The following is a 27,264-nucleotide window of genomic DNA, read 5'->3' on the forward strand; positions in this document are numbered from 1 at the left end:
AATACAGTGAGATGAAACAAATGGGTCCACTTTGGGATCTATCATACTTTCTGATTTGATTTTAATGATCTTCTTCAGTTCTAATTAGTCTTTTTTTTTTTTTTTTTTTTCCTTTTTTTTTAAAAAAAATATAATTTCTCACTACAAGATAAATATTAAGAATTTTGACAGACACAACACTTAACAACCTGATCTACGTTGGCTCAACTTTGAGAGGTGAACTTGGATCATCATTTCATCCACAGTTTTTTCAGTATATTCCAATGCCATGACTCTCAGTGGCTGGGTATCTTACTGTGGTGATGTTTTCACTGCAGTTTTCACACTGTAACTCTGAAATACTGTGATAAAAATCACAGAGGTAACTAGCAATATTTGTTAATACTTGTACGAATCTGAATTTAGTAAAAATGTCTTGATGTGCAGAGAGTTTGTTTCACATACAGATTATGGAAAGTACTGAAAAAACTCTAAATCTTACTAAAACCTACTAGTTGAAAAGGAAATTTAAAGGTCATCTAGTCCAAATCTCCTACAAAGAACAGGGACACCCAGAGATCAATGACCTGCCCAGGTCCTGATCCAGTATCACCTTGAAAGTCTCCAGGGAAGGGCCTTGTTTTTCCTGACTTCATTCCTACACAGCCTAGCAGTTTCCTCACACTCTTCCCATGGCTCCTGTTCCTATTCCACATTGCCTGTGCATTTTTTTTTGCTCTTCAGTTTGACCAGCAGGACCTGTTTCAGCCATGCTAGTCTCTTGCTTCACTTTCCTGACTTGCTACACTGGGGGATGGAGAACTTCTGTTAAGGAATGCTTCCTTAAAGATCTGCCAGCTCTGCTCTGCACCCTTATCTGTGAGGACAGTTTCCCAGGGTGTTTTGCTCATTGAGTCCCAGAGGAGCTGAAAGTTAGCTTTCCTAAAATGTAACATCCTAATTTTACTCTTTCTCTGTTTCATATCTCTTTGGAGCATGAACTCAAACATAGTATGATCACTACAGCCCAGGCAGTCTCCAGTCTTAATGTCATCAATCAGTTCATGCGCAGTGATGAGCAATAGATCCAGTACTGCATTCCTCCCAGTAGGATCATCAATTATTTCACTCAAGCAATTATCCTCAATGCATTCCAGGAGCCTCTTGGATTGCCTACACCTCACTGTACTACTTTTCCAGCAGTTGTTTGAGTGGTTGAAGTCCCCCAGCAAGATAAGCCCTTGCGATTATGATGCCTCCTGTAGCTGTAGGTAGGCCTCATCGACAGGCTCTGCATAATTGGGTGGCCTGTAGCAGACACTGATCACAAGGCTCCCACTGCTGCCTCAGTCTCTAATTGTCACCCATACGCTTTCAGCTTGCTCATGACTATTTTTTAGCAATAGCTGTTCATATTCTATTCCTTTCCTGATATAGATAGCAACACCTTCACTTCTCTTTCCTTGTGTCATCATTCTGAAAAGCATGTAGACATCAATAGCCATACTTGATCTGAACGTGTACGTTTGGTGGCCCTGCTAGGCAGGGGGGTTGGAACTACATGATCCTTGAGGTCCCTTCCAACCCGGGTGATTCTGTGATTCTGTGATTCTGTGATACTTCAGTCAAGGGAATCATTCTACCACGTTCCAGTGATGGCAACTATATAGTGGTTTTCTGGCAGCAGAGTGTCTTCCAACTCCTCACGTTTGTTTCCCAGCTGCGTGCATTGTTGTACAGGCATTTCAGCTGGGCAGCAGATCTTGTCACTCCCTTAAAGAATAACTCCTTAATTCCTTTTAAGTTTTTCCCTTGATTTTCCCCATTGCCTCCTCATATTTCACCAGCCATCACTGCCTCATCATCATGGGATTTCATGGGTGAGGCAGTGTTGCAAGCACCTGTCAAGGCAGCAGGTCTTTCAAAGCCCCTGCTAGTACCTTGAGTCTCTAATATAGCTTGTTATGGGAAGGCTCACTATTCCACCTGTCCCCCTTCAGACCTAATTCAAAGCCCTCCCAACAAGCCCTGCTAGCTTTTCCCCAGGGACTCCTCTCTTTCTTTGAGAAAGGTGAACCTCATCTGTTGCCCACACATCCAGTGCCATATAGATTCATAGAATCACAGAATCACAGAATAGCCTGGGTTGGAAAGAAACACAGTGATCATCTAGTTTCAACCCCCCCTGCTACATTCAGGGTTGCCAACCACCAGATCATGCTGCCCATATCCACATCCAGCCTGGTCTTGAATGCCTCCAGGAACGGGATCCACAGCTTCCTTGGGCAACCTGTTCCAGTTGCTTCACCACCCTCTGGGCAACAAACTTATTCCAAATATCTAACTAAAACCTCCTCTCAGTTTAAAATCATTCCCCCTTGCCCTATCACTGTCCACCCTTCTTAACTGTTGTTTCCACTCCTGTTTTACACTCCCTTCAAGTATTGGAAAGCCACAATGAGGCCTCCTTGGAGCCTCCTCTTCTCCAAGCTGAACGAGCCCAGTTCCCTCAACCTTTCTTCATAGGAAAGGTGCTCCAGTCCTCTGATCATCTTAGTGGTCCTCCTCTAAACCTGCTCCAAAAGTTCCACATCTTTCTTGTGCTGGGGGCCCCAGGCCTGAATGCAGACTCCTCATAAGACAGGTCTCATAAGAACCAAGCAGAGGGAACAGTCACCTCCCTGTCCCTGATGGCCAACACTTTTTTAATGCAGGCCAGAACACAGTTGGCTTTCCAGGCTGCAAGTGCACACTGATGACTCACATCCAGCTTATCATCTACCAGAATCCCAAGTCCTTCTCCACAGGGCTACTCTCAAGAAGGTCTTCCCCCAGCCTGTACAAATATTTGGGACTGCCCCAACCCAAGTGCAGCCCCCTGCACTTGGCCTTGTTGAAGATTTTCATGGGCCCACCTCTCCAGCCTGTCCAGGTCTTTCTGTATGGCTTTCCTTCCTTCCAATGTATCGACCGCACCACTCAGGTGGGTGTCATCTGCAAACTTGCTGAGGGTGCACTCAATTCCATCATCTATGTCAATGATGAAGTGTAAGACATTATCCTTTTACATCATTGTCTCAAAGCTTGCTGGGGACAAGATGAACAAGTCCAAACAAGTCCTGGGCAAGGGTTGAGAAATCCTCTGTCTGGAGAACACTAATGGACAAGCCCTGGGCAAGAGTTGCAAAACCCTTTGTCTGAGGGACACAGATGGACAAGGCCAGGGGCAACAAGACAGAGATAAGCCACAGTTTAATGGCCATGAAGCAGCCTTTTGTGTGGAATTACCTCAAGGAAGATGGCCATCTCAGGGAGTACTCACATGACACTTGCTCAAGCACCCAGGGATGTCAGGTAGGCAGGAAAAAAAGGAGGATAAAAGAGAGATCAACAACCATGAGAATAATTGACTGTCATCAGTTTTCTCCCTACAGAATTCCTGCATGCTGACAGACACTCCTGACACGCTACCTGAGTCCTGCTGCTCCCCCCCAGACTGGCTCTGTGATTTCTTCCAGCTACCTACTTGCTGCCCAAGGTCAGCCATGCTGCTGCTGTTCTCCTATTGTGCTTTTTCCTCGAACCTTCAAAACAGCATGCAACGGTACCGCTGCTGGATCCTGGTGGTGACTATCCCCACTTCATGCAATTCTTGTTTATTTCCTATAATTTCTATCACCCTCCTTCCCTTCCCTGTCACCCTAATTCATAATAGTCACTCCCCTTCCCTTCTCCATCTCCGTGATTAGTATTTATAATAAACTGGTTGGACCAACAGTTGAACCATTGTTTCTTAATCTCACACCGGGTATACGTATATTTAAAAGAACCTCCTTTCCCTCCTATAAATTGGAGCAAGACATGAACATGTTGAAGAGCACCAGTCCTGAGACTGATCCCTGAGGTACATCACTTGTGACCAGCTTTCACCCTGGCACAGAACCACTGATCATAACTCTTTGGCTGCAACCAGCCAACCAATTCCTAATCCATCGAACAGTCCATCCTTCAAATCTCTACCTCTCCAATTTAGAAAGAAGGATGTGGTGAGAGACCATGTCAAAGGCTTTGCAGAAGTCCAGTGAGATGACATCCATCACCCTCTCCCCATCCACCAAAGCCATCACTCCATCACAGAAGGCCACCAGATTGGTCAGGCACAATCTGTACATGGCGAAGCCATACTGGCTGACATGAGTCACCTCTTTATCTTGTATGTGCCTTAGCATAGCTTCTAGGATTATCTGCTCCATGATCTTCCCAGGCACAGAGGTGAGGCTCACTGGCCTGTAGTTCCCCGGATCTTCCTTTCTCCCTTTTTTAAAAATGGGAGTAACGTTTCCCTTTTTTGCAGTCATCAGGGTCTTCACCAGACAATGATTACTTTTCAAATACAATGGAGAGCAGCTTGGCAACATCAACCATTTCTCTCAGAACCCTAGGATGGATATCATCCAGTCCTATGGACTTACACACAGTCAAATGCATGACAAGGTCTTTGATTTGTTCCATTGTTACACTGAGATCTCCTCCCCACACCCTCACCTAGAGTTTCAGGGTCCTAGAAGACTTGGGAAGCGTGACCGCCAGTGAAGACTGAAGCTGAGTACCTCAGCTTTGTCCGTGTTTGAGGAAGTCAGCTCTCCATTACCTTTTATCAGAAGGGGAACACTCTCTTTGGCCAGTATTTTCCTTCCTATGTACTTGTAGAACCCCTTATTGTTATCTTTCACATTTCTTCAGCTCCCTCTGTGCCTTGGCTTTCCTAATCCTATCACTATACATATGGACAACAGGCCTGAATTCTTCCCAGGGTACGCAATTCTACTTCCACTTTCTGTACATTTCCCTCTTTTCTCTCAGTTTAAGCTGCAGGTCCTTGCACAATCACATTGGTTGCTTGCCTCCCCTCTACTTCTTATGCTGGGGGATGGAGAGCCATTGTACTCACTGAAGTGTGTCCTAACAGAGCTGCAAGCTCTGTTCTGTTCTCATGCCCTTAAAGGCAGTTTCTCAGGGGATTCCATCCAGCAATTCCTTGAGCAGCCTAAATTTTGGTCTCCTGAAGCACAGGGTCCTGACTCTGCTTTCTGACAGGCCATTCTTCAAGATGGCCAGAAAGTCCATCAGGTACATGGTCATTAAATTCCAGGCTGCCTCCAGTCTTAACCTCTCTAATGTTCTATTTTCCTTCGCATTGGTGAGCACCAGGCCTAGTAGGGCTTCACCTTGGGTCGGTCCGTCTAATACTTGGACCAGGAAGTTGTCCTCAATAGACTCCAGGAATCTCTTGGATTGATATATGTCATTTGATTGTCAGAAAAACTGAGTTCTGGCAGTAGCACCAGTCACAAAGCCAGGTATTTAAAACTAAGATCCTTTGGTTTGTTTTTGTGTCCTTACCCAGTAAAGGAAGCAGAGAAGAAAAGATGATCTATGATTTAATTCCTTTAGCCATTGTCCAAAGACCCTGACCCTCCTTTTGATAGCCCCTTGACATACTTTAACTGCTTCATCTCTTCCTAAGTGGAAAAGCAGTTAAGGGGTTGTGGTGTGACAGCTGTATCAGATTAGGTAGTTTTCTGGTGACATCCTTCAAATGAGGCTCATCATGATGTTCAACAAACCCAAGTGTAAGGTCTTGCACCTTGGTCATGGCAACCCCCACTATGAATACAAGCTGGGGGAACGTGAGAGTGGAGAACAGTATTGCTGAAATGACATTGGTGTACTGGTGGATGGCAAGCTGGACACGAGCCATCAATGTGCCATATCCTGGGCTGCATCAAAAGAAGCGTGATCAGGAAATTGAGGCTGGTGGTTGTGTGCCCCTCTACTCTGTGCTGATGAGACTTCACTGACAGTAGTACATCCAGGTGTGAAGTCTGCAGTACAGATCTGTTTGAGCATGTCTGGAGAAGGATCACAAAAATTATCCAAGGAACACATCTCCTACAAGAACAGGCTGAGAGATGGGGCTGCATAGTGAATATTTAATATGAAACATTGCATTTATTGAGTTATTTTTACTACAAACATTCAACTATTTTAATATCTACAAACATTGTTTTTATGCTGCATGATTCTGTCCTCAGCTGAAGGACGTTCTTGAGATCACATGTCATTACATACTGGTTGTTCTCACAAGAAAGGGCACACAATGATACGTCTTGCTTATTTTGTTCTGCAAGAAATAATGGTTTCCCCAGATACGATAATATATCTACAGTATAATATCATTTATCTGCATTTATTTAGTACAGTGTAATGGATTTTTTGCCCAACGCAGTATTCACTTTATTTATTTATTTCAAATTTCAAAAAAGTATAACATTAAAAATAATCAACATATATAATTGCTTCTCAGTGAACTGGACAGAAGTTAAAATTCTGAATAACAATCATCTTAAGATTCATTATTAATGAAACTTTCTGTTTGTTGGAGTGTTCCATCAGAGGGAATTATGTGAAACATGAATGGTGTAAATATTACAGATTTTTTAAAAATGGTTTTTCAGTTAATAAATAGGCAAATGACTCATATGAAAATTGCCTCTGTCAGATTTTATGTCAATCATGAAGCAAACTTAAATCTATCACTTCTTGAACATTCAGGGACATGAAGTATCTGTCCATCTTTCCCCAAAGTTTTGTAATAGAATGTATTGAATGTTTGTTGAATGTTTGTTTGTTTGCAGTTTGTTGTTTTTTTAGTCATGTTGTAACAGTATTTTTAAAGTCATGCATTATCGCACCCTTTTTTCTTTCCTCAGAGCTAGACTGTAATGATAAAATGTATGGCTGGAATGTATTTGAAAAATTTATGTTTTTACACTTACTCCATTTCTTTTTCTCAATTCTTCATAGTATTTTAATTTACTATGAAAATCAGGAATATATTTAATTTGCTACTGATGTCTGATAAGTTTTTCCCTTAACTCTTTATATATTAATTTGTTATCTTTTAACTTCTATCTCTTCATATATAGTGTTTCCTTGCTGAAGACTCCTGAAGAATGTCAAGAATGTTTCTTTTATTAGTCTTTTGACATTGGACATACTTTGTCCAGTATCTATATATATCTATATCTAACTTTTTTTTCTTCTACTGCTTATTAGTGTTTCTTTTCTCCTATCTCAGTTTTATATTATCCTTTTTTCAGCATAGCCTGACAACTTATGTCTAAGATACAACATCCCAGTAGTTTTCCTGTATTTGAAAAGGAAAATATGTAGACTTTCTTAATATTCATGTTCTGGATCTGTTGCACTCAGCTGAATTCTCTGCCTAATTTCTCCTTGTCCCTTTTGTTCTTTATCATTGAAAATCTTAGTTATAGACCTATTTTCACCCTTTCATTTAATTATTTAATTTAAATGGAATAAACTTAAAATCACTCTATCTAGGCTTTATTTTCATGTTTGGTTTACTTTCTCATCATACCACTACCAAATCTTGCAGTAAAATCAGAAATCTTTCAAATTTGGTGTGTGGCAAAACTGTAGACAGCAAGAATTGATATTCTATCACAGTGGAATTATTCTGAAGAAATGATATGGACAATGAAATTTTGATTTTCCATGCTCTTAAGAAAGTACAAAAAACAGTAAGCTGCTCTAACTAAGATTAGTATGGAAGGAGGCTAATTGGTCTTTCACCTTATTTTTGCTGTCATTTCCTCAGGGATTAGGTTAAGCCTCAGTGTATGTTTCAACTGGAAATCACAGAGATTATACTTTGTCTCACTGTCTATCATCCAGACATTTTCTCTAATATTGACTTGATTTTTATAAGCCTCACAACTCATCATGCATTTTCTTTTAGTCAAAATAAGAATATAATTTATAGCATCAAAGGCAGCTGTTAGGGTAATTGAATGCAATGCCTGAGATAGTATCATGCCTACTAAACCTTCATTAAGCTTACTGATTTCCCACCTCTTACGCAGGCCAAGTCTCATCCTCCCTATCAGAATTTTGCATTTTAAAATAAAAGGATGCTAATGAGGTTCTCTGTGAATCTGACCTCAGACACATAAAGCATTCTGGGTAGAACTCAGCTTGCCTACTGTGCAGTAATATAAGCCAAAAGTCATGCCCTGGTCCTTTACAGTAAAACCCCACTCACTGACAAAAATGAATTGCAATAGGAAAATGTTAATTATTCAGCAAGATTTAAATAACATAGAAAGATCAAGTCTTTTTCCTTTGGTTTCTGCTATAAATCATCACCAATACGAAATTATCACCAATACTGTAAAATTTCTGTAATATGTAAATACTTGGATATCTATAGATTTTTTTTTTTGTCCTAAAGCTTAAATCATTTTACTTCTTTGAGATGGAACTTCAAAAGACAGCAACTTCTAATCCTGGGATATCACTTTCAAGCTAGTAAAATAAATAGTCATTTTTTTAGGTAGTGGTTCCTTGGCTCTACTTACAAGTTATCTATGGGATGAGCTGAATTCTACTCTACCAATGCCAATTTTTTGTTTTGACTAAACCAAGGGTAAGACTAAACTATGAAATGTATGATTTTTCAAACAAATCTTACCCTTTGTCTCTCTGCACAGTCAATGAAAATAGATACTGATGGAAGATAAATCATACTACATTGTCATGGTTTTATGATTTTTGGTTATCAGTATTCCATATCATAGCATCATACAATGCACTGGGGGTTTGACTGCTGGTGCTTAAGTTCCGGGTGCCTGTCTGGAAGAGAAGAGCTACATTTCCCCAGGAGGCTTTGTGATCAGCAAGTAGATATAATTCTTGGCAAGGTAACCCGATGCTCTCTTCTTCACCAGATCTTCTTCACCTGCTCTTCTTCCCCTGCACTTCTCCATCTGCTCTTCTCAGTCTGCTTTGCTTCATTGGCTCAACTGGACTGCATTTCTCACCTCAGCATTGTGGTGAGGCCTATCAACCTTTCAGACACACTCTCTCTCTCTCATATTTTGCTGATACTATATTTAGTGAATAAGATTGTTTCACCTCAGATCGTTGCTGATGTTTTCAATTATTTTGAGGTTCCCTGTTTCCCTTTTCCAGAGGCGCAGATCTGCAAATCCCTCCACCCCGCTGGTCACGGAACTGGGCCGAACCAGCCCGTAAAACGTTGACATTTCTTTCCACCCCTTATTCTACATCACTACATAATCCTTAATATATACAAACAAAATATAAACACATGCACATACACACCTATGTATAAACACATGGAATTGCTGACTGACTCCCCCAACATCAAATTCCCTTATGGTACACATTGAACATCCCCGTTTTTCTGCATTACCCACCAAGTGGACCCAGGTCCCTGGGCAAAAACAGTTCCACGAATAGGTTTGGAGGTTTGCCCTTCCCAGAAGCTGGAAAGACCCAAACTGCTTTTCCCAACATCCCAACATACATTACATGTACTACAGGGACCTTATCTCCCTCTATCGCTCTATCCCTATATAGAGCGATATACAATATAGCTCCCTCTACAAGTAGGGAGCTGAATTGGGTAGGACCATCTCAGCTGACCAATCCTCTGGTGCTGAACAGCCAGGTAGCTTCTGCCAAATACTTCTCCCAGTGCTTAAATGTTCTGCCACCCATTGCTTTTAACATGGTTTTTAACAACCCGTTGTAGCGTTCAATCTTACCAGAGGCTGGTGCATGATAGGGGATATGAAAAATCCACTCGATGCCATGTTCTCTGGCCCAAGTATCCACAAGTGAATTTTTGAAATGAGTCCCATTATCGGACTCAATTCTTTCTGGGGTGCCGTGTCTCCACAGGATTTCCCTCTCCAGAGCTAATATGGCATTTTGAGTGGTAGCATGGGGTACTGCATATGTTTCAAGCCACCCAGTGGTTGCCTCCACCATGGTGAGCACATAACGCTTACCATTGTGAGATCATGGCAAAGTATAATCAACCTGCCATGCCTCCCCATATCTGTACTTTTGCCATTGTCCTTCCCCCCAGAGAGGTTTCATTCTCTTGGCTTGTTTAATTGTGGTGCATGTGTCACAGTCATGAATGATTTGTGCAATAGCGTCCATACTTAAATCCACCCCTCAGTCTCTAGCCCACTTAAATGTCGTGTCTCTTCCTTGATGGCCTGAGGTCTCATGGGCCCATTGAACTAGAAATAAATCTCCCTTGTTCTGCCAATTTAGGTCTGTTTGAGCCACCTCAATTCTGGCAGCTCGGTCTACCTGATGGTTATTTTGCTGGTCTTCATTAGTCCAACTCTTGGGCACATGAGCATCTATGTGATGCACCTTTATAACCATATTTTTTGTTCAGGCAGCAGTGTCTTTCCACAGCTCAGCAGCCCAGATACGTTTACCCCTTCTTTGCCAGTTATTTTGATCCCACTGAGGTAATCACCCCCATGAGGCATTTGCTACCATCCATGAGTCAGGATAAACTGGCTTGATTCTCCTTTCCCTTCAGTGGCCTCTGCAACTTGTCATGTGGGGCTCCACACAGCAGCTTTCCATCTGTGATGCTTCCCCACAATATGACACGATCCATCTGTGAACAGGGCATATGTCTTTTCATTTTCTGGTAGTTCATTGTATGGTGGGGCCTCTTTACATGTGATACCTCTTCTGCTGGTGATGCTCCAAACTTTTTGCCTTCAGGCCAGTCCATGATCACCTCTAGGATCCTTGGATGGCTGAGGTTCCCCATCCGCACTCACTGCGTAATCAACACAGTCCACTTACTCCAAGTGGCATAAGTAGCATGATAGGTGGAGGGAACCTTTCCCTTGAACATCCAACTCAGCACTGGCAGTCAAGGTGCCAGAAGGAGCTATGTTTCAGTACTGATTACTTCAGAATCAGCCCGAACCCCCTCATATGAGGCTAAGATCTCCTTCTCAGTTGGAGTGTAGCGGTCTTCAGACCCTCTGTAGGCCTGACTCCAAAATCCAAAATCCCAGGGATCAGCCTCAGTTCTCTCCTGAGGGTCTCTGCCTCAAACTCTAAGTGGGACTTTCTCTCTAGTAGCAGTATAGAGGATGTTCTTCCATCCTGTTCTATCCATACTGGCCCCAGGGCTGTACTGTGGGCTATCTCTTATTTAATCTGCTCAAAAGCCTACTGCTGCTCAGGACCCCACAAAAAATCATTCTTCTTCTGTGTCATCTGATAAAGGGGGCTTACAATGAGGCTGTAGTTTGGAACATGCATTCAGAAACAATTGTGTCTCTTTCTTATTAGTGGGTGGAGACATGGCAGTGATTTTGTTGACCACATCTGTCGGGATGTGACGACGGCCATCTTGCCACTTTATACCTAGGAACTGAATTTCCTGGGCAGTTCCCTTCACTTTGCTTCTCTTAATAGCGAAACCAGCATGCAGAAGGATCTGGATTAATTGCTCTCCTTTCTCAAAAACTTCCTTTGCTGTGTTGCCCCACACAGTGCTGTAATCAATATACTGTAAATGCTCAGGAGCACCTGCCTGTTCCCGTGAGGCTTGGATCAACCCATGGCAAATGGTTGGGTTGTGTTTCCACCCCTGGGGCAAACGATTCCAGGTATACTGAATGCCCCTCCAGGTGGAAGCAAATTGTGCCTAGATTCTTTGGCCAAAGAAATGAAGAAAAATGCATTAACAGTGTCAATGGTGGCATACCATTTGGCTGCTTTTGACTCCAGTTCATAATGGAGGTCTAACATATCTGGCACAGCAGCACTCAATGGGAGTATGACTTCAATCAAGCCACGGTAGTCCACAGTCAGCTTCCATTCTCCACTGGCTTTACTGGCCATATGGGGCTGTTAAAAGGTGAGTGAGTTTTGCTGATCACTCCCTGATTTTCTAGTTGACGAATTAACTTCTGAACAGGGATCAAGGAATCCCTGTTGGTGCGGTACTGACGCCGTTTTTGTAGCTGGTGCACCGTTTTTGTAGCAATTGGTACCTGTTGCTCTTTTACTCGTAGCAACCCCACAACAGACGGATCTTCTGACAGGCCAGGCAAAACAGACAACTGCTTAACACCTTCTGTGTCTACAGCAGCTATTCCAAAAGCCCATCGATACCCTTTGGGATCCTTAAAATATCCCCTTCTGAGGTAATTAATACCAAGTATACATGGAGCCCCTGGACCAGTCACAATAGGATGTTTTTGCCAGTCTTTACCAGTGAGGCTGATTTTGGCCTCCAACATAGTCAGCTCTTGGGAACCCCCAGTCACTCCATGAATATAAATTGATTTTGTCGCTTCGTGACTCGAGGGTATTAGAGTGCACTGTGCACCAGTATCCACCAGGGCCTTATATTTCTGTGGTTCTGATGTGCCAGGCCATCTAATCCACACAGTCCAATAAACTTTATTATCCCTTTCTTCCCCCTGGCTGGGGGCAGGGCCCCTCTATTTGTTACCTCTGTTGTCTGCAGCAACTGGAGCAAATACCTTTTTGGAGAGGTTCACCTTGGTGGTTGATTTGTCTTGTAATTCTTTTACCCGTGTTTGAAGTGCAGGAGTAGGTTATTTATACCACTCCTTCACATCTTCTCCATGGTCACGTAGGTAATGTCACAAGGCAAAATGTGACATAGTCTTACTGTTGTCACTTGCCTGAGCAAGAGGACGTCTTCTTTTGATAGCTGAGACATTGGATGACACCGGCTGGGAGGAAATCAAGTTGATTAGCCCCTCCAGCAGGCTGTTTTGGGAATGTTCCCTACTGGATGTATCTGTTACCACCATGGATTCATCAGTATCAGGCACGGTTGACAGCTTGTCTATTATATCTTCTTGTTTGTTCTCCATTCTGTCCAGCTTTTCAGCTACTTTTGCAATGGCTGAAACACAAGCTCATAGAAGGCTTAAATGCAACTCAAAGTCTTGAAGTTTATAAACCAATTCATTTATAAGGGATCTTCTTTCTCTTCTGCCATACATTGCTGCAAATGTACTGGTGTACTTTTCTTGTGCAGTCTTTGTGAATGTATACCACATGTTTGGTGTACACCTGACTCTCTCAGGATCATGCTCTTGGTCTGGCTCATTAGGAATGAAACTGGGGCTATGTAGCGTTTCCACCACAGCATATTCTCTCAAATAATGGATGCCTTCTTCCATATCAGCCCATTTCTTTTTCTCAGGCATCAGATCATCTTTGAAGGGGTATCTTTGATCTGTTCAGGGCGCTTGTGGCACAGGTCCCTTGGGAGTCGTTTCTCAAGGGTAAAGGGGTCCAGGAAGTCTGGACGCTCCTCAAGAAGGAAATCTTAAAAGCACAAGAACAGTCCTGAGTGCTGTAAAGTGAGTCTGGTGTGGATGAACTGGGAACTATTGTTGAGACTCCAGGAGAAAAAGAGAGTCTATGTCCTCTGGAAGAAGGGACAGACTACTACGGGAGGTTACAAGGAAGTTGTTAAGGTATGCAGGGAGGAAGTTAGGAGGGCAAAAGCCCAACTTGAACTCAGATTGGCCAGTGCAGTAAAAGTGAATAAGAAATCCTTTTGCAAATATATCGATGGTAAGAGAAGAATCGGGAAGAATTTCTATCCTTTTTTTGATGCAGCAGGGAGTGTGACCACTGAGGATAAGGAGAAGGCTGAGGCCCTCAATGACACCTTTACATCTGCCTTTAATAGGCAGATCATTTAACCTCAGGGCACTTTACACCCTGTCTGGAAGCCTACATTCAGATGGAGACATTTAGAGAACTCCTCTGTTTGGACTGTCACAAATCCATGGGACTGTATGGGCTTCATCATAGGGTGCTGAGGGAGCTGATAGAGGTGATTGCTGAGCCGCTCTCAGCCATCTATCAGCGCTCCTGGTTAACTGGAGAGGTCCCAGAGCATTGGAGGCTTGCAAACGTGAATCTCATCTACAAGAAGGGCTGTAAGGATGATCCGGGGAACTATAGGCCTGTTAGCCTGACCTTGATACCAGGAAAAGTAATGGAGCAAATCATCTTGGGTGAGATCACACGGCACATGCATGGTGCCCAGGGGATCAGGCACAGCCAGCACGGGTTCATAAAAGGCAGGTGTCAGGCTCAGTGATTACCCCCGCCAGCTCCCTCCTCACCTGAGGATGTAGCCCATCCAGACCCATGGACTTGTGACAGTGCACATGGAGGAGGAGCTCTCTAAGTGTCTCCAGCTGAATCGCTGGGGGTATATTCTGAGTAGTGTCCCAGACTTCCAGATCAGGGCATAAAATGCCCAGAGGATAACTTATCTGGCTGTTAAAGGCAGATGTAAAAGTGACATTGAGGATCTCAGCATTCTCCTTGTCCTCAGTGGCCACATTCCCTGCTGCATCAACTATATGATGAGAATCATCTTTGATTCTTCTTTTACCACTGATATATTTATAAAACGATTTCTTATTCACTTTTACTGCACTGGCCAATCTGAGTTCAAGTTGGGCTTTTGCCCTCCTAACTTCCTCCCTGCATACCTTAGCTACTCCCTTGTAACCTCCCCTAGTAGCCTGTCCCTTCTTCCAAAGGACATAAACTCTCTTTTTCTCCTTGGAGTCTCAACAATAGTTCCCAGCTCATCCATACCGGTCATCTTCCCCTACGGCTCTCCTTACAGCACTCAGGACATCCTGTTCTTGTGCCTTTGACATTTCCTTCTTGAGGAGCATACGGGCTTCCTGGACCCCTTTACCCTTGAGAAGTGACTCCCAGGGGACCTGTGCCACAAGCACCCTGAACAGATCAAAGTCTGCCCTCTAGAAGTTCCACACAGTCTAGAAAGCTCCTGGACTGTTTCCTCTGTGCTATATTGTATTTCCAACATACATCAGGGAAGTTGAAGTTTCCCATGAGAACAAGTGCTGGTGATTGCGTGACTTCCGCAATCTGCTCATAGAATGCTTCATCCAACTCTTCGTCCTGGCTAGGCAGTCTATAACAGATCGCCACCAAGATGTCGCCCTTATAGGCCTTCCCCCTGCTCCTTACCCATAGACATTCCACTCTGTCATTCCCAACCACAAGCTCTTCAACATCGAAAAAGTCTTTAATATAAAGGGCCACACCACTGCCCTTCTTCCCTCATCTATCCTTTCTGAAGAACTTGTAGCCATCTATCTCAGCACTCCAGTCACGGGAGTGGTCCCACAATGTTTTGGTATTAGCAACAAGGTCATAATAATAACACAGTCGCTTCCGACTCTTCCTGCTTATTGCCCATGCTGCGTGCATTGGTATAGATGCACTTCAGTTGAGTCATCTGCCTCACCCCTAGCTCAAGCATCATTCCCCTAGATTCATCTCTTGAGAGGCCTGTTTTGTCCCCCTTCCCCCTCCATAGCTAGTTTAAAGCTCTTTCAATAAGCCCTGCTAGCTCCTGCACTAGTATTTATTGCCCCATTTGAGACAGATGGGTTCCACAGACAGACAACAGGCCAGGGGCCAAGTAAACTGCCCCATGATCAAAGAACCAAAAGTTTCTGGCTCGACACCAGCCTCTGAGCCAATTATTCATTGCTCGTGCTTTCCCATCCCGCTCACTGTTCCTTACTGCCCCGGAAGGTATACAGAAGATCACTTGAGCTCCCGCTCCTTGAACTAAATGTCCTAAACCCCTCAAATCTTTTTTTATAGTTCGTAGGCTTGTCTGAGCAATTTCATCACTGCCCACCTGAACTACGAGTAATGGAAAGTAGTCAGATGACCTAACCAGCTTAGGAAGTTTCCCGGTTATGTCCCTGACCCAAGCCCCAGAAAGGCATCACACTTCCAGACGGTCTGAGTCAGGTCTGCATATGGGGCCCTCTGTTCCTATGAGAAGGGAGTCACCCATCACAACCACCCTTCTTTCTTTCCTGTCAGAGGCAGTCTCAAAGTGTGGGGGTGACCGCCTTGCCCTAGGCTCTCTCCTAAGCAGATCCTCCATCACCTCTCCAGTCACCTCCCTTCAACTTCCAGCATCTGGAACTTGTTACTTAGAGGGATCTAGGGAAGCAGACTGGACAGGTGGGGGTGTCTCTTGTGACACAGAGTCAGGACTCTCTTCCAACCTTCCCCATCAGTCAGGTCTGTCTGAGTGTGACAGGGCAGTGGGTCCACTACCTTTCTGTTTTGTTTTTTTTCTCAGAACCCTTGCCTCTGGTAAGCCAGTGAGTTACTCCACAAGTCAATCTCCTGCTCACGCTCCCTGATGATCCTAAGTCTCTGCACCTCATCCTTGAGCTCCACCACCATCTGCTCACACCTCGCACAGGTGGAATCCCTGCCACTCTCTCCAGGCAGAAGTAGGCTCAGGCACTCCCTGCAGCCACAGACCTGAACAGCAACATTTCTCAGCAAGCTCTTCGTCTGGCTTGCCACGGCTTTCTTAGAATAAGCCCATTGTCTAGTGGAGACCATGTTTCAGCCTGTAGTCTCAGAGACTGCAAAGGAAAACTGGTCTCCTGAGCAAGGAGGGACAAAAGCTTACAGTTCTCACAACTAGACCCACCTCCCACACGCACAGAGGTAGCACCCTATGGGAACTGTGGGCTGTGCTCACTCACTGAACCTCCCCTTTCTCAGTGAGCAGAAACTATGTTTTTTCACCAGCTTTGTTTCGTGTAATTGAAGCTATTTAAAGCATATTACCAGGTGTGAAGGTTAAGGGCGGGTGTTTAAACCGTGCCGCTAATGTGCCAGATCCGCCCTGGGAGACTCGAGCTCATCCACAAGCTTCCAGCTCCTAGCAGAAGTGCGGTGCTGATGCTAGCCTCAAAAAGGCCTTAAAAAAAAAAGACTTAAAATTGCTTTTTGGCTGGCCTTTTTATTCCAGATCCCTTGCCAGCGCAGATTTACCTGCTGAGAAGCTAGTCTCTGCAGGAAATGTGAACCATCTAGCCATCAGATGAGAAAAGCTCAAGCAGATCTCAGGAAAGTGGTTTCAGTAGATAGACTAGTGCTGCCTGGGGAAAGCATTGATCTCCATGTATTTCTTGGGATATGATTTCTTACAGGAGCTAGTGTAATCTGCATCTCAACCCTTTCAGACTGGAGTTGGAGACCTCTGAATGTGGGCCTGCAACCAAGGTAAAATCACCATACAGTACTTAAAACTACAGAGACTGTCCTGTCTTTTCTGCCCACAAATATCTGGGTTTTCATCTTCCTTGTGCAAAAGTGTCACTATCACTGAGAACCTTCTATGAGCCTGGAAAAGTGCTTCAAGAGATAAAAATGAAAGCCTAAAATGAACTGGCTTTCTCTAACTTCCTGAGTGAAAGGCGTGGCCTATTGGACCAGGTACTTGGCTGCCCAAGAAAGAAGTGGCACTGGAGGAACTTGTTTCAGAACATGTGCAGACATGATTGACACAGGAATCAAGCTAGTCTGGAGAACTCCTAAAACCAATGAAGCTGGTTTTAGGAGATCAGAGTGCCTGCCCACAAAGATTGGGTCTCTGCTTTTGCAGCCTGGATTCTGTGCCCCACATCACATCCTGCTCCTGTCCTGATTCCTGTCCCTTACTCCTAAACACCAGACACTACCCATAGGAGAGATTCTTCTGTAGATGGCTGACTTAGCATGTGCATATTTGTTTATCTTTTAACAGATTTAGAGGATGAGAGGTCTGGATAAAGTTCCATATTGCTGAAGTAAATATCAGTGTGTCACTGGCTTCTGAGGAGCCAAAATCTCATCGGGAGTCAATATCTCATCCAGACCTTCTGTTCAAACTCTGACATTGGCTTACTGTCTCTCCAATTTACAAACTGTTAATGTTACGGTGTAATTATTCAATGATGTCACCAGACATCACATTATTCACTATAAAGGATATTTGCCTTCTCTAGCTTTAAAAATCTAATGTTCATTTAGTTACATTTCTTAGAATTCCTGTGAATAATATAAGGATGTTTAATTTTATTTTAGATACATAACTGATCTTGGGATGAGATGGATCCTCTATTAGATGTGCTTTTTCAGGGAAAGAACTTACACTACCAGTTTAACCACCATGCGTATAATTAAGGGTAAATCTGAACGCACATTACCTTGCAAAAGTTCAAGATATCATCTCTTGATTATTTTACTTATTTGAAAGAAGGAATAACACCATCTGCTGAATACTAAGGTTTGATTTATGATTTTTATGTGAAAACAACTGCAAGATTTTTTACCACTAACATGATTATGAAGCTTTCTTTTCTCCCTACAGAGAACAATTTGATCAAGGAATCACTTAGTTTCAGGGAAAGATTATATTTGTGGCCAAGTGATAAGAACAGTATTTTGGAAATACAGTAAGCAATACCTCTAAAAATGAACATCTGGTGACCAAAAGCAATATTTTGTGTGTTGGGGGGAAAGAGGAGGGAAACAAAACAAAACAAAACAAAACAAAAAACAACTAGATAATGCACTGATCTGACCCAGGATATCACTTCTTGTCACAGCAAAGAAACCTCTGATGTGAGCTGTAAAGGCACTATGGCATTTAATGGAGAAATTTTAAAGTTTTGCTTGGATCTCTTACATCAAATGATTCATCATCACTTTTCCCACAAAGCTATTGCCATAAACTTTGTGCTGTTATGAAAACTGCAGATTGCTGATCTGCTTTCTGAGTCTCCTGTTTCTTGATATGAAGCTTCCATGTTGCCCAAAGCTTAACTATTTGTATCCCATCTTCAGTATACCATACAGTACATTTTAGCCACACAGGCTGTTTTAATTATGCCACATTGCTCATTTGCTTGCTTCCCACCATGGTTCAGCTCTCATCATCAGCTTCAAAACAGCACACAGCATGACATACTTTTGTGTGTTCACTCAGACTGCAGTGGTCAAACTGAACAGTGAAAAGTCTGTGCCAGTTCTTCTCTGGCATTTGGATCTCATCAACTGCCAGACACTGTAAAAGAAATAATCTCCCAGTTGAAGACAGTTTGTGGTGGAATATGGAGATGGCATAACTGTTCAAACAGCTTTATTTGGCTTTCGGAGCCAGAGTTTTCCACTGTCAAAGTCACTGATTATCAGCTCAGCCAGTGCATGAGGCTTTTTTTCCCCTCCAAGCTACAGGACATTGAGTTCCATAATTGTTTACAGTCAAATGCTTATGCAATTGTTAATTGCCTTCTGTAAGCTGCTTGGCGAGTGGAGCAGGAGGAATGGTTTGATGAGTAGAACTAGAGTCCAAAGCACTGTGGAGCTTGCAGCAATAGGATCCCTGCTGATAAGAAACAAACACAACTGCTTTTGTGTCATTATTTTTTTTTTTGGCTGTATTGGACAAGTTTGGGAAAGTTATTGTCTCCTACCAAGTGGTGTAATAGGCAAAAACAATGTGCTAGTTCACCAGCTTTTCATCTCCAAACCAAGCACGACTTCTGGCTCTCATTGCTCTTCCAAATGATGTTAGTACATCTCCATCTATGCTAATTTCAGTGCCACAGTGGCTGGCACAGGCAGGATTCAGGTTGCTTCAGGTTGCTGCTGAGATTCACAGAATGAAGCTTGGAATAACTATATGATGAAGCCTACACAGAGATGTATTGGAAACAGGGAAAATGAAGAGAGAAGAGTCAGATTAAGAAGCGGAATGACAGGCAAGTTATAATAATAATAGATGTATGTTGCTCCAAAAGTAATGGCAGTTGTTTATTTTCATGGAAACTACAACACATACAAAGAACACAGTAGCAGTATTTGATAGAGCAAATTCTCAGCTACAAAACACTGTTTTTCAGCACAGTCACCACCATGCACTCTGAATTGTGTGAGAGATGGACAGAAGCCTGCAAGCCACACTGATAAAAATCTGACCAGTGGAGGGGAACCTGTAACTGTCGTAAGTACTGAAATGCACCATCAACCACCTCACTGAACTCACATCCTCTGTTTGGTCTCCATAAACATTCAGCACATGTGGATGAATGCAAATGGATACAGTTTATTCTTTATGGCGGAATTCAGTGACCCACCTTTGCTTCACAAGCACTTCCATGTCAGACACCATTTTGTCAGACTACCCTTCTGCTCCATTTGTTGCATGACAACAAAATGTAATGGAATATTGGTGTAAAGATTCAACCTTTATTGCCATTCTGCCAACATCTGCTTCTGGCATTGTGGGCCAAGGTAACAAAACAGGAGGCATTACTTTTGAAGCAGCCTTTGTGTATGCAAGGATCCAGTGCTGGCATACAATGGAGTTACAAATCAGAACTCTTTAAATTTTTATTTATTTTTTATTTCTTTTTACTGTAATGCAAGGCTGTATTCAGTCAGTACCGCAGAAACTGTCTTTTGAAGATCTGGGGGTTAGCTTTTCTATTACATGTCTAGAAACTTGAATTTCCTTAACAGTTGTTTTAATGCTTTCTTCTGTTGAATAATCTTGTAATTTATGAAGAGACTAAGTAAGAAAAACAGAACAAATTACAGAAAACTTAGCTGCTAAATGAGTCCTAAGGTACTTTGTAATGGCAAGTTTATACAGGCTTATACTTGATGTGATATTATTTCAAGAGTAAAAGATGTTTAAAAATATTATATCTCTTGCTGATGCTTAGCTGGATAATAAGACCACATTTTTAAAATACTTGCACATGATCTTAACATTAAGTTTCCCTTACATTAGAATAGTTAGGGAATTCCATTAGTTTTGCAAATATATCATTATTTAGTTCCATAGCTTTAAGCATATTACTAAGTTCATTACAAAGTTAACTGAATTTGTGTAGTAATGGACATAAGTGAAGAAAAGTATTACATTTTTTTAGTAACAAATTTTACTATTCCCACTCTCACTGTCAAAAAAAGAGAAATCAAATCTTACATGGCTTTACTAAATTAATAATTCCATTAGTAAAATTTGAAAAAAATATATTATTATGAATTTCTTAAATAATAGTATTTTGTTCCACTTTTGCAGAGGGCAAAAAAAATTAAAATTTTCAATGTATTGTCCAAAAAAAAGCAAAGCAAGAGAAATGTGTGAACTCTGATTTATATTTTAATATGATAAAAACAAGTATGTAATATTTTTGAGCAATTATAGTGTACTTCGGAGGACATATATAGCTTGAAGAAGAAAGCAAATATGTTAAAATAACAGCAGTTTTTGAAGGGACTGAATTATAAAACGAGAAACCATTTACACTCCAAGATCTCTCAGAGAAAGTCATTTTTCTTCCTTGTTTGTCTTTGTTTATTTTTTCATTTGATTCTTTTATGAGAATTATTGCTCAGAACAACTGAAAAACCCATTTCAACCACTAAGGTTATCCAAATTGACTGGAAATTTAAATCATTTGTCAATGATCCATAGAAAGTGTTGATTTATTTTATTTTATATTTATTTTATACTTTATATTTTATATTTATTTTATTATATAATTATTCCCCGGAGGCATTCAAGGCCAGGCTGGATGTGGCTTTGGGAAGCCTGGTCTAGTCATTGTTAACCCTGCACCAGAAGGGGGGTTGAAACTCAATGATCATTTGATTTTATGATTCTATGAAATTTAAGTAATTTGTTAATGATCCATAGAAGGTGTTGATTTATTTTATTTTATTTTATTTTATTTTATTTTATTTTATTTTATTTTATTTTATTTCTAGAACGTTGAAATGGCAGTGGAACAAATTTGATTTGAAAACTCCCAAACAGTTTTACTTTGTGAACACTATGTCGTAAGTAATCATTCAATTCATTATATGGAGTTTTACCATTCTAATGGCTGAGGTGGACTCTGAGAACAAATACATTAGCAAAAATTGTGCTGTCCCATTAGTATACTGCATATTTTATTTGTTGAAGCGGATATACTTTGAAATAATTCCCTTTTTGACAACTTCTGTCATTCTGGATCACAGAAAACTGAAATTAAATGCTGAATAAAGTTCTGAAAACTTAAATGACTTGGAACAAAATTCTGTTATCAGAACATGAGTGTTTAATGCCCTTTCATCCACTTAGCAACTTAGCTGGATGGAAGTAGGATAACTTACGATAGCCAAAGAAACAGATCTTCATCTAAGAGACTTAGGCACAAAATACACTTCGGGACTTTCACGTATTAAGTTAGTAAGCCAATGTCTTATCAATTTTTCGAGGATATCTAATCCATGAAGTTAAAAAATATGTAAACATAATGAAAATTTGGTAGCTGAAATTTTGCTAAAATTTATTAGCTTATTTTTACTAAGAACAGATTTTGTCGTAGTAAAAACTAAGGTCATGCCAAAATAATGAAAATAATAACAATAACAAACACGACACCAATATACCCTTATTGATTAACTTAACATATATGTACACCATGCAGTTTTGTTTGTTTGTTTATTCTCTGGAATACCTATTGTGGAGCACACAAAAATAATGTGTAATTTGTCCTTTTTTTTTTTTTTTTTTAAATCATCTGCAATATTTTTAGATAGAAATCATTATTGCAGTGATTTATGGCAAGAGCTATATTGCCAATCTTAACACACTATTTTTCTTATTGCTTAATTGTTCTAGTATTAGTTTAGCCATTAGTTTCTTAGTTCTGAAAATAGCAAACAGAATTTTTCTACTACAGATGCTTGGCTAATTAGTTTGGAGTCTGTCTAATGGAGACTATTAAAAATACAAATAAGGAGTGATCATGTAGTGCAAAGTTTTGTCCATACACAATATACTTATAAGTAAGTTTTTGCCAATATAAATATATAAAATTGTGAAAGAAAATCAGGCTTTAGCTGGCATCTTTAACTGTAAAGGGGATGGCTCCAAGATAACATGGATTAAAGCCAAATGTCTTCTAACATCTACATTTGGACATAGCTATAAAAACAGACTCTGGGGGAAGGAGGGGCAGGGAATAGCTTGTGCTGGCTTTATAGTAAAAGATAATAAACAGCAGTCAGTGTTTCTCTGTGATTTGGGCTAATTCATAAAACATCAAAAGGATAGTTCACAAAACCCTCACATTTTATTGCTGCATTAGATAAACATGCAAATCTATGTAAGAAAAAAAAAAAAAAAAAAAAAAAAAAAAAGCAATGTGAGGGAATAATAATAAATGCACAAAATTCAGCCAAATTTTTATTTCTTTGTGAAATGAAAACCATTGTAACACTTGCTAAGTTGTACCAAGCTTAAGATAGTCCTTGAATTAAAAAATGTTGAAAATACTATGATAAATAATCTAAAATAAACAGCTCTATAATTTTTAAAACACAGAGAATATTCTTCTACTTGTTGTTTCAAGAAACTTGTGGGAAGGAGCAGAAACTAACTTGATGAGAGGACAATCTTACTGGCAATTCAAATTCAGAATTTTTAGAATACTTTGATCCAACTTACACTTTAGAATCATAGAATCATAGAATCATAGAATCACCAAGGTTGGAAAAGACCTAAAAGATCATCCAGTCCAACCGTTCACCTATTCCCAATAGCTCCTACTAAACCATGTCCCTCAACACAACATCCAGTTTTTCCTTGAACACCCCCAGGGTCGGTGATTCCACCACCTCCCTGGGCAGTCCATTCAGTGCCTGACCACCCTTTCTGAAAAGTAATACTTCCTCATGTCCAGCCTGAATCTCCCCTGCCGTAGCTTGAAGCCATTCCCCCTGGTCCTATCACTGATGACACGAGAGAAGAGGCCGACCCCCAGCTCACTACAGCCTCCCTTCAGGAAGTTATAGAGAGCAATGAGGTCTCCCCTGAGCCTCCTCTTCTCCAGGCTGAACATTCCCAGCTCCTTCAGCCTCTCCTCATAAGCCCTGTGTTCCAGACCCCTCACCAGCTTTGTTGCCCTCCTTTGAACACGTTCCAGGGCCTCAATATCTTTCTTGCAGTGAGGGGCCCAAAACTGGACCCAGTACTCGAGGTGCGGCCTCACCAGTGCTGAATACAGGGGAACAATCACCTCTCTGCTCCTCCTTGCAACACTGTTTCTGATGCAAGCCAGGATGCCATTGGCCTTCTTGGCCACCTGGGCACACTGTCGGCTCATGTTGATCCGAGCATCAATCAATACCCCCAGGTCCATTTCCTCTACGCAGTCCTCCAGCCACACCGCCCCAAGCCTGTAGCGTCGCCTGGGGTTGTTGTGGCCGAAGTGCAGGACCCGGCATTTGGCCTTGTTGAAACTCATCCTATTGGCTTCAGCCCAGCTCTCCAGCCTGTCCAGATCCCTCTGTAGGGCCTCGCTACCCCCAGACAGATCCACACTTCCAGCCAATTTGGTGTCATCTGCGAATTTACTGAGGGTGCACTCGATGCCCTCATCGAGGTCATCAATAAAGATATTGAAGAGGACAGGCCCCAGCACCGACCCCTGGGGAACACCATTCACAACCGGTCACCAGCTGGATTTGACTCCATTCACCACCACTCTCTGTGCCCGGCCCTCCAACCAGCTCCTTACCCAGCCAAGAGTGTATCCATCCAAGCCTCTGGCTGCCAGCTTCTGCAGGAGAATGCTGTGGGAGACAGTGTCAAAGGCTTTGCTGAAGTCTAGGTAGACCACATCAACAGCCTTTCCCTCATCCACCAGATGGGTCACTAGATCATAGAAGGAGATCAGGTTGGTCAAACAGGACCTGCCCTTCATGAACCCATGCTGGCTAGGCCTGATCCCCCGGTCACCCTGCACATGCCGCATGATCTCCCTCAAGACAATCTGCTCCATAACCTTCCCTGGCACCGAGGTCAGGCTAACAGGCCTGTAGTTCCCCGGATCCTCCTTACGACCTTTCTTATAAATGGGAGTCACATCGGCAAGCCTCCAGTCTTCTGGGACCTCACCAGTCAACAAGGAGCGTTGACAGATGATGGAAAGCGGCTCGGCTCTCACCTCCGCCAGTTCCCTCAGCACTCTTGGGTGGATCCCATCTGGCCCCATCGACTTGTGGCAGTCCAGTTGGAGCAGTAGGTCTCTGACTGTTTCCTCCAGAATCACGGGGGGGTTAGTGTGCTCCCCAGCCGAGATTACCAGGTCAGAGAGAGGAGTATCCTGAGGATAACTGGTCTGACTTTTAAAGACAGACGTAAAGAAGGCATTCAGAACCTCCGCCTTTTCCTTATCCTCAGTGGTCACATTCCCAGCCTCATCCAGCAAAGAGTGGATATTCTCCTTTGTCCTCCTCTTACAGTTAATGTATTTATAAAAGAGTTTCTTATTCCTTTTCACCCCAGCGGCTAGGTTAAATTCAAGCTGGGCTTTTGCCTTTCTGATTTCACCTCTACATATCCTAACAACTTCCTTGTATTCATTTTGAGTGGCCTGTCCCTCTTTCCACAGGCGGTAGGTTCTCTTTTTCTCCCGGAGCCTCAGGAACAGTTCCCTGTTCATCCACGCCGGTCTTCTTCCCCGCCTGCTCATTTTGCAGCTCAGGGGGACTGCCTGCTCCTGCGCCCTTAAGACTTCCTTCTTGAAGAGCAACCAGCTCTCTTGGACCCCCTTACTCGCTAAGACTGAATGCCAGGGGACTCCCCTTATTAGTCCCCTGAACAATTCAAAGTCCACCCTCCTGAAGTCCAAGGTAGCAATTTTACTATTCCCCCTCCAGGCTCCACCATGAATCACGAAGTCTATCATTTCATGATCACTCTGCCCAAGACAGCCTCCAACCTCCACATCTCCCACCAAACCTTCCCTGTTTGTGAACAGCAGGTCTAGTGGGGCAGTTCCTCTCGTGGGCTCTCTGACCAGCTGTATCAGGAAGTTGTCCTCTACGCATTCCAGAAACCTCCTATACTGCTTCCTCTGTGCTGTGCTGTACTCCCAGCATATGTCAGGGAAGTTAAAGTCCCCCATGAGGACAAGGGCAGGCGACTGTGCAGCTTGTGCCAGCTGCTTATAGAATACCTCATCTGTCTCTTCATCCTGATTTGGAGGTCTATAACAGACGCCCACCAGGGTGCCTGTCTTGTCAGCCCTTCCTCTGATCTTTACCCATAGGGATTCAACGTTATCGTCCCCGGTCATAACCTCAGTAGCATTTACAGACAAAGGATTGTGTATATTAATCAACCTAGAAAATAAGCTTCGTACAATTTGCATGTTACAAATTGTCTAGAAAAATGATGTATCCCAACTGTAAGTAACAGAATTACTTTTCCTTAAAGAGAAGGTATTTCTACATTAAAAGTAAATTTCCGCGGAAAGAATGAAAGAGGGAAGAAATGCAAAATCCTCAACTGTGCTGTGAATGATGTGAAAAAGTGTTGGGAATGGTGGTGGATAGAATAAGTCTTTGTAGTAATTTGGAACGACTCATTTTTTTTTCTAAGATTAACAACATCTTTTCTGCCAATTTTGTTTACCTCTTCTTGTTTCTGTTCTGCTAGTAAGACACTTTTCTTTTGATTCTCATGCCATTTATTAGCAAAGAAGACTTGACACCAATTCCTTTCTACTCCGTTCCCCATAAATCCCAGTCTAGCATTTTACTGCTCAGTAATCTTTTAGTTGTTCCTCATTATTGTTCCTACTGATTGGATAGTCTTAATATTAATTTCCTCCTCCAATTACAACAGCAGGATTGCTATTTACATGACTGTCATACGCTGAAACCTCAGGGCCAAGTTCCTACTCATTAGCAAGCTGCCTTGTCCTATTTAAAAAAGGCATTTGGTGTCCTGCTTGTCTTCTAAAGTCTCTTGATGGTTGTAGCTCCTGTTGGAAGCATGTCTCTCTGTTCTGATTAGAGCCTACACTGAACATTTGCTAAAGAGGACCAAGACAAACTTCTATATGCACAGGTTAAGTCATGCATAAGATTGGTTCCCAAAGGCAGCAGTACAATCAGCAGTAGTTTATATACAAGTTAAACACTCACTCAGAGGAGAAAGGGTTTTAACAGCATGTAAACATGAGCAGATAACTAGGTATTTGACCTCCTTTCCTTGTAAAATTTCACTCTTCAGCGGTGGTCATGAGCTAAGTGACTTTACCTTCAAAACTCTTCCTTGAGCATTCTTCATTCTGGATTATTTTGATAATTTCAGTTGAAACAAAAGGAGTGGGATCTGGTGGATTAGGGTGAAATGGTCTGCAGTGAGCAAGCTGTTCCCTCTGTAGATCGCAAATGCTTTTCTGACTTCAAAAAGGCAAATGGTGGCTTTAGCTGGCAACATTGCCAGCATTTGTTTAATAGTGTTCAGCATGCCATCATCTTTCTCTCAGTGCCTCTTATTAAAGCTTTTCTACTCACTTTGCATTTCTATATGTACTCACACATACCTAAGGAAATGTGCTGCATAATTTTATAATAAAGTAACTACCACACTTCATTCAAAAAAGAAACAGCTCAGAATAATAGAGAAACCGAAAATCTCAC

General features: G+C 42.2%; 1 protein-coding gene across 2 annotated transcripts in view; it reads right to left on the reverse strand.

The window, feature by feature from the left end:
* Positions 1-23,286: 23,286 nt before the first annotated feature.
* The window catches only part of LOC128074650 (uncharacterized), a 298,331-nt gene continuing 294,353 nt past the window's right edge, over positions 23,287-27,264 (reverse strand). Inside the window, exon 2 of one of the 2 annotated variants that reach the window (XM_052670693.1) lies at positions 23,287-24,776. In XM_052670693.1, coding sequence (XP_052526653.1) covers positions 23,463-24,074 — 612 coding nt within the window. In that variant the 5' untranslated portion in view covers positions 24,075-24,776 and the 3' untranslated portion in view covers positions 23,287-23,462. The remainder of the gene's footprint in view (positions 24,777-27,264) is intronic. The other variant, XM_052670692.1, reaches the window with a different exon arrangement.

Source organism: Tympanuchus pallidicinctus, unplaced genomic scaffold (genome assembly GCF_026119805.1).
Source record: "Tympanuchus pallidicinctus isolate F22 unplaced genomic scaffold, pur_lepc_1.0 scaffold9, whole genome shotgun sequence".
Classification (NCBI taxonomy): domain Eukaryota; kingdom Metazoa; phylum Chordata; class Aves; order Galliformes; family Phasianidae; genus Tympanuchus; species Tympanuchus pallidicinctus.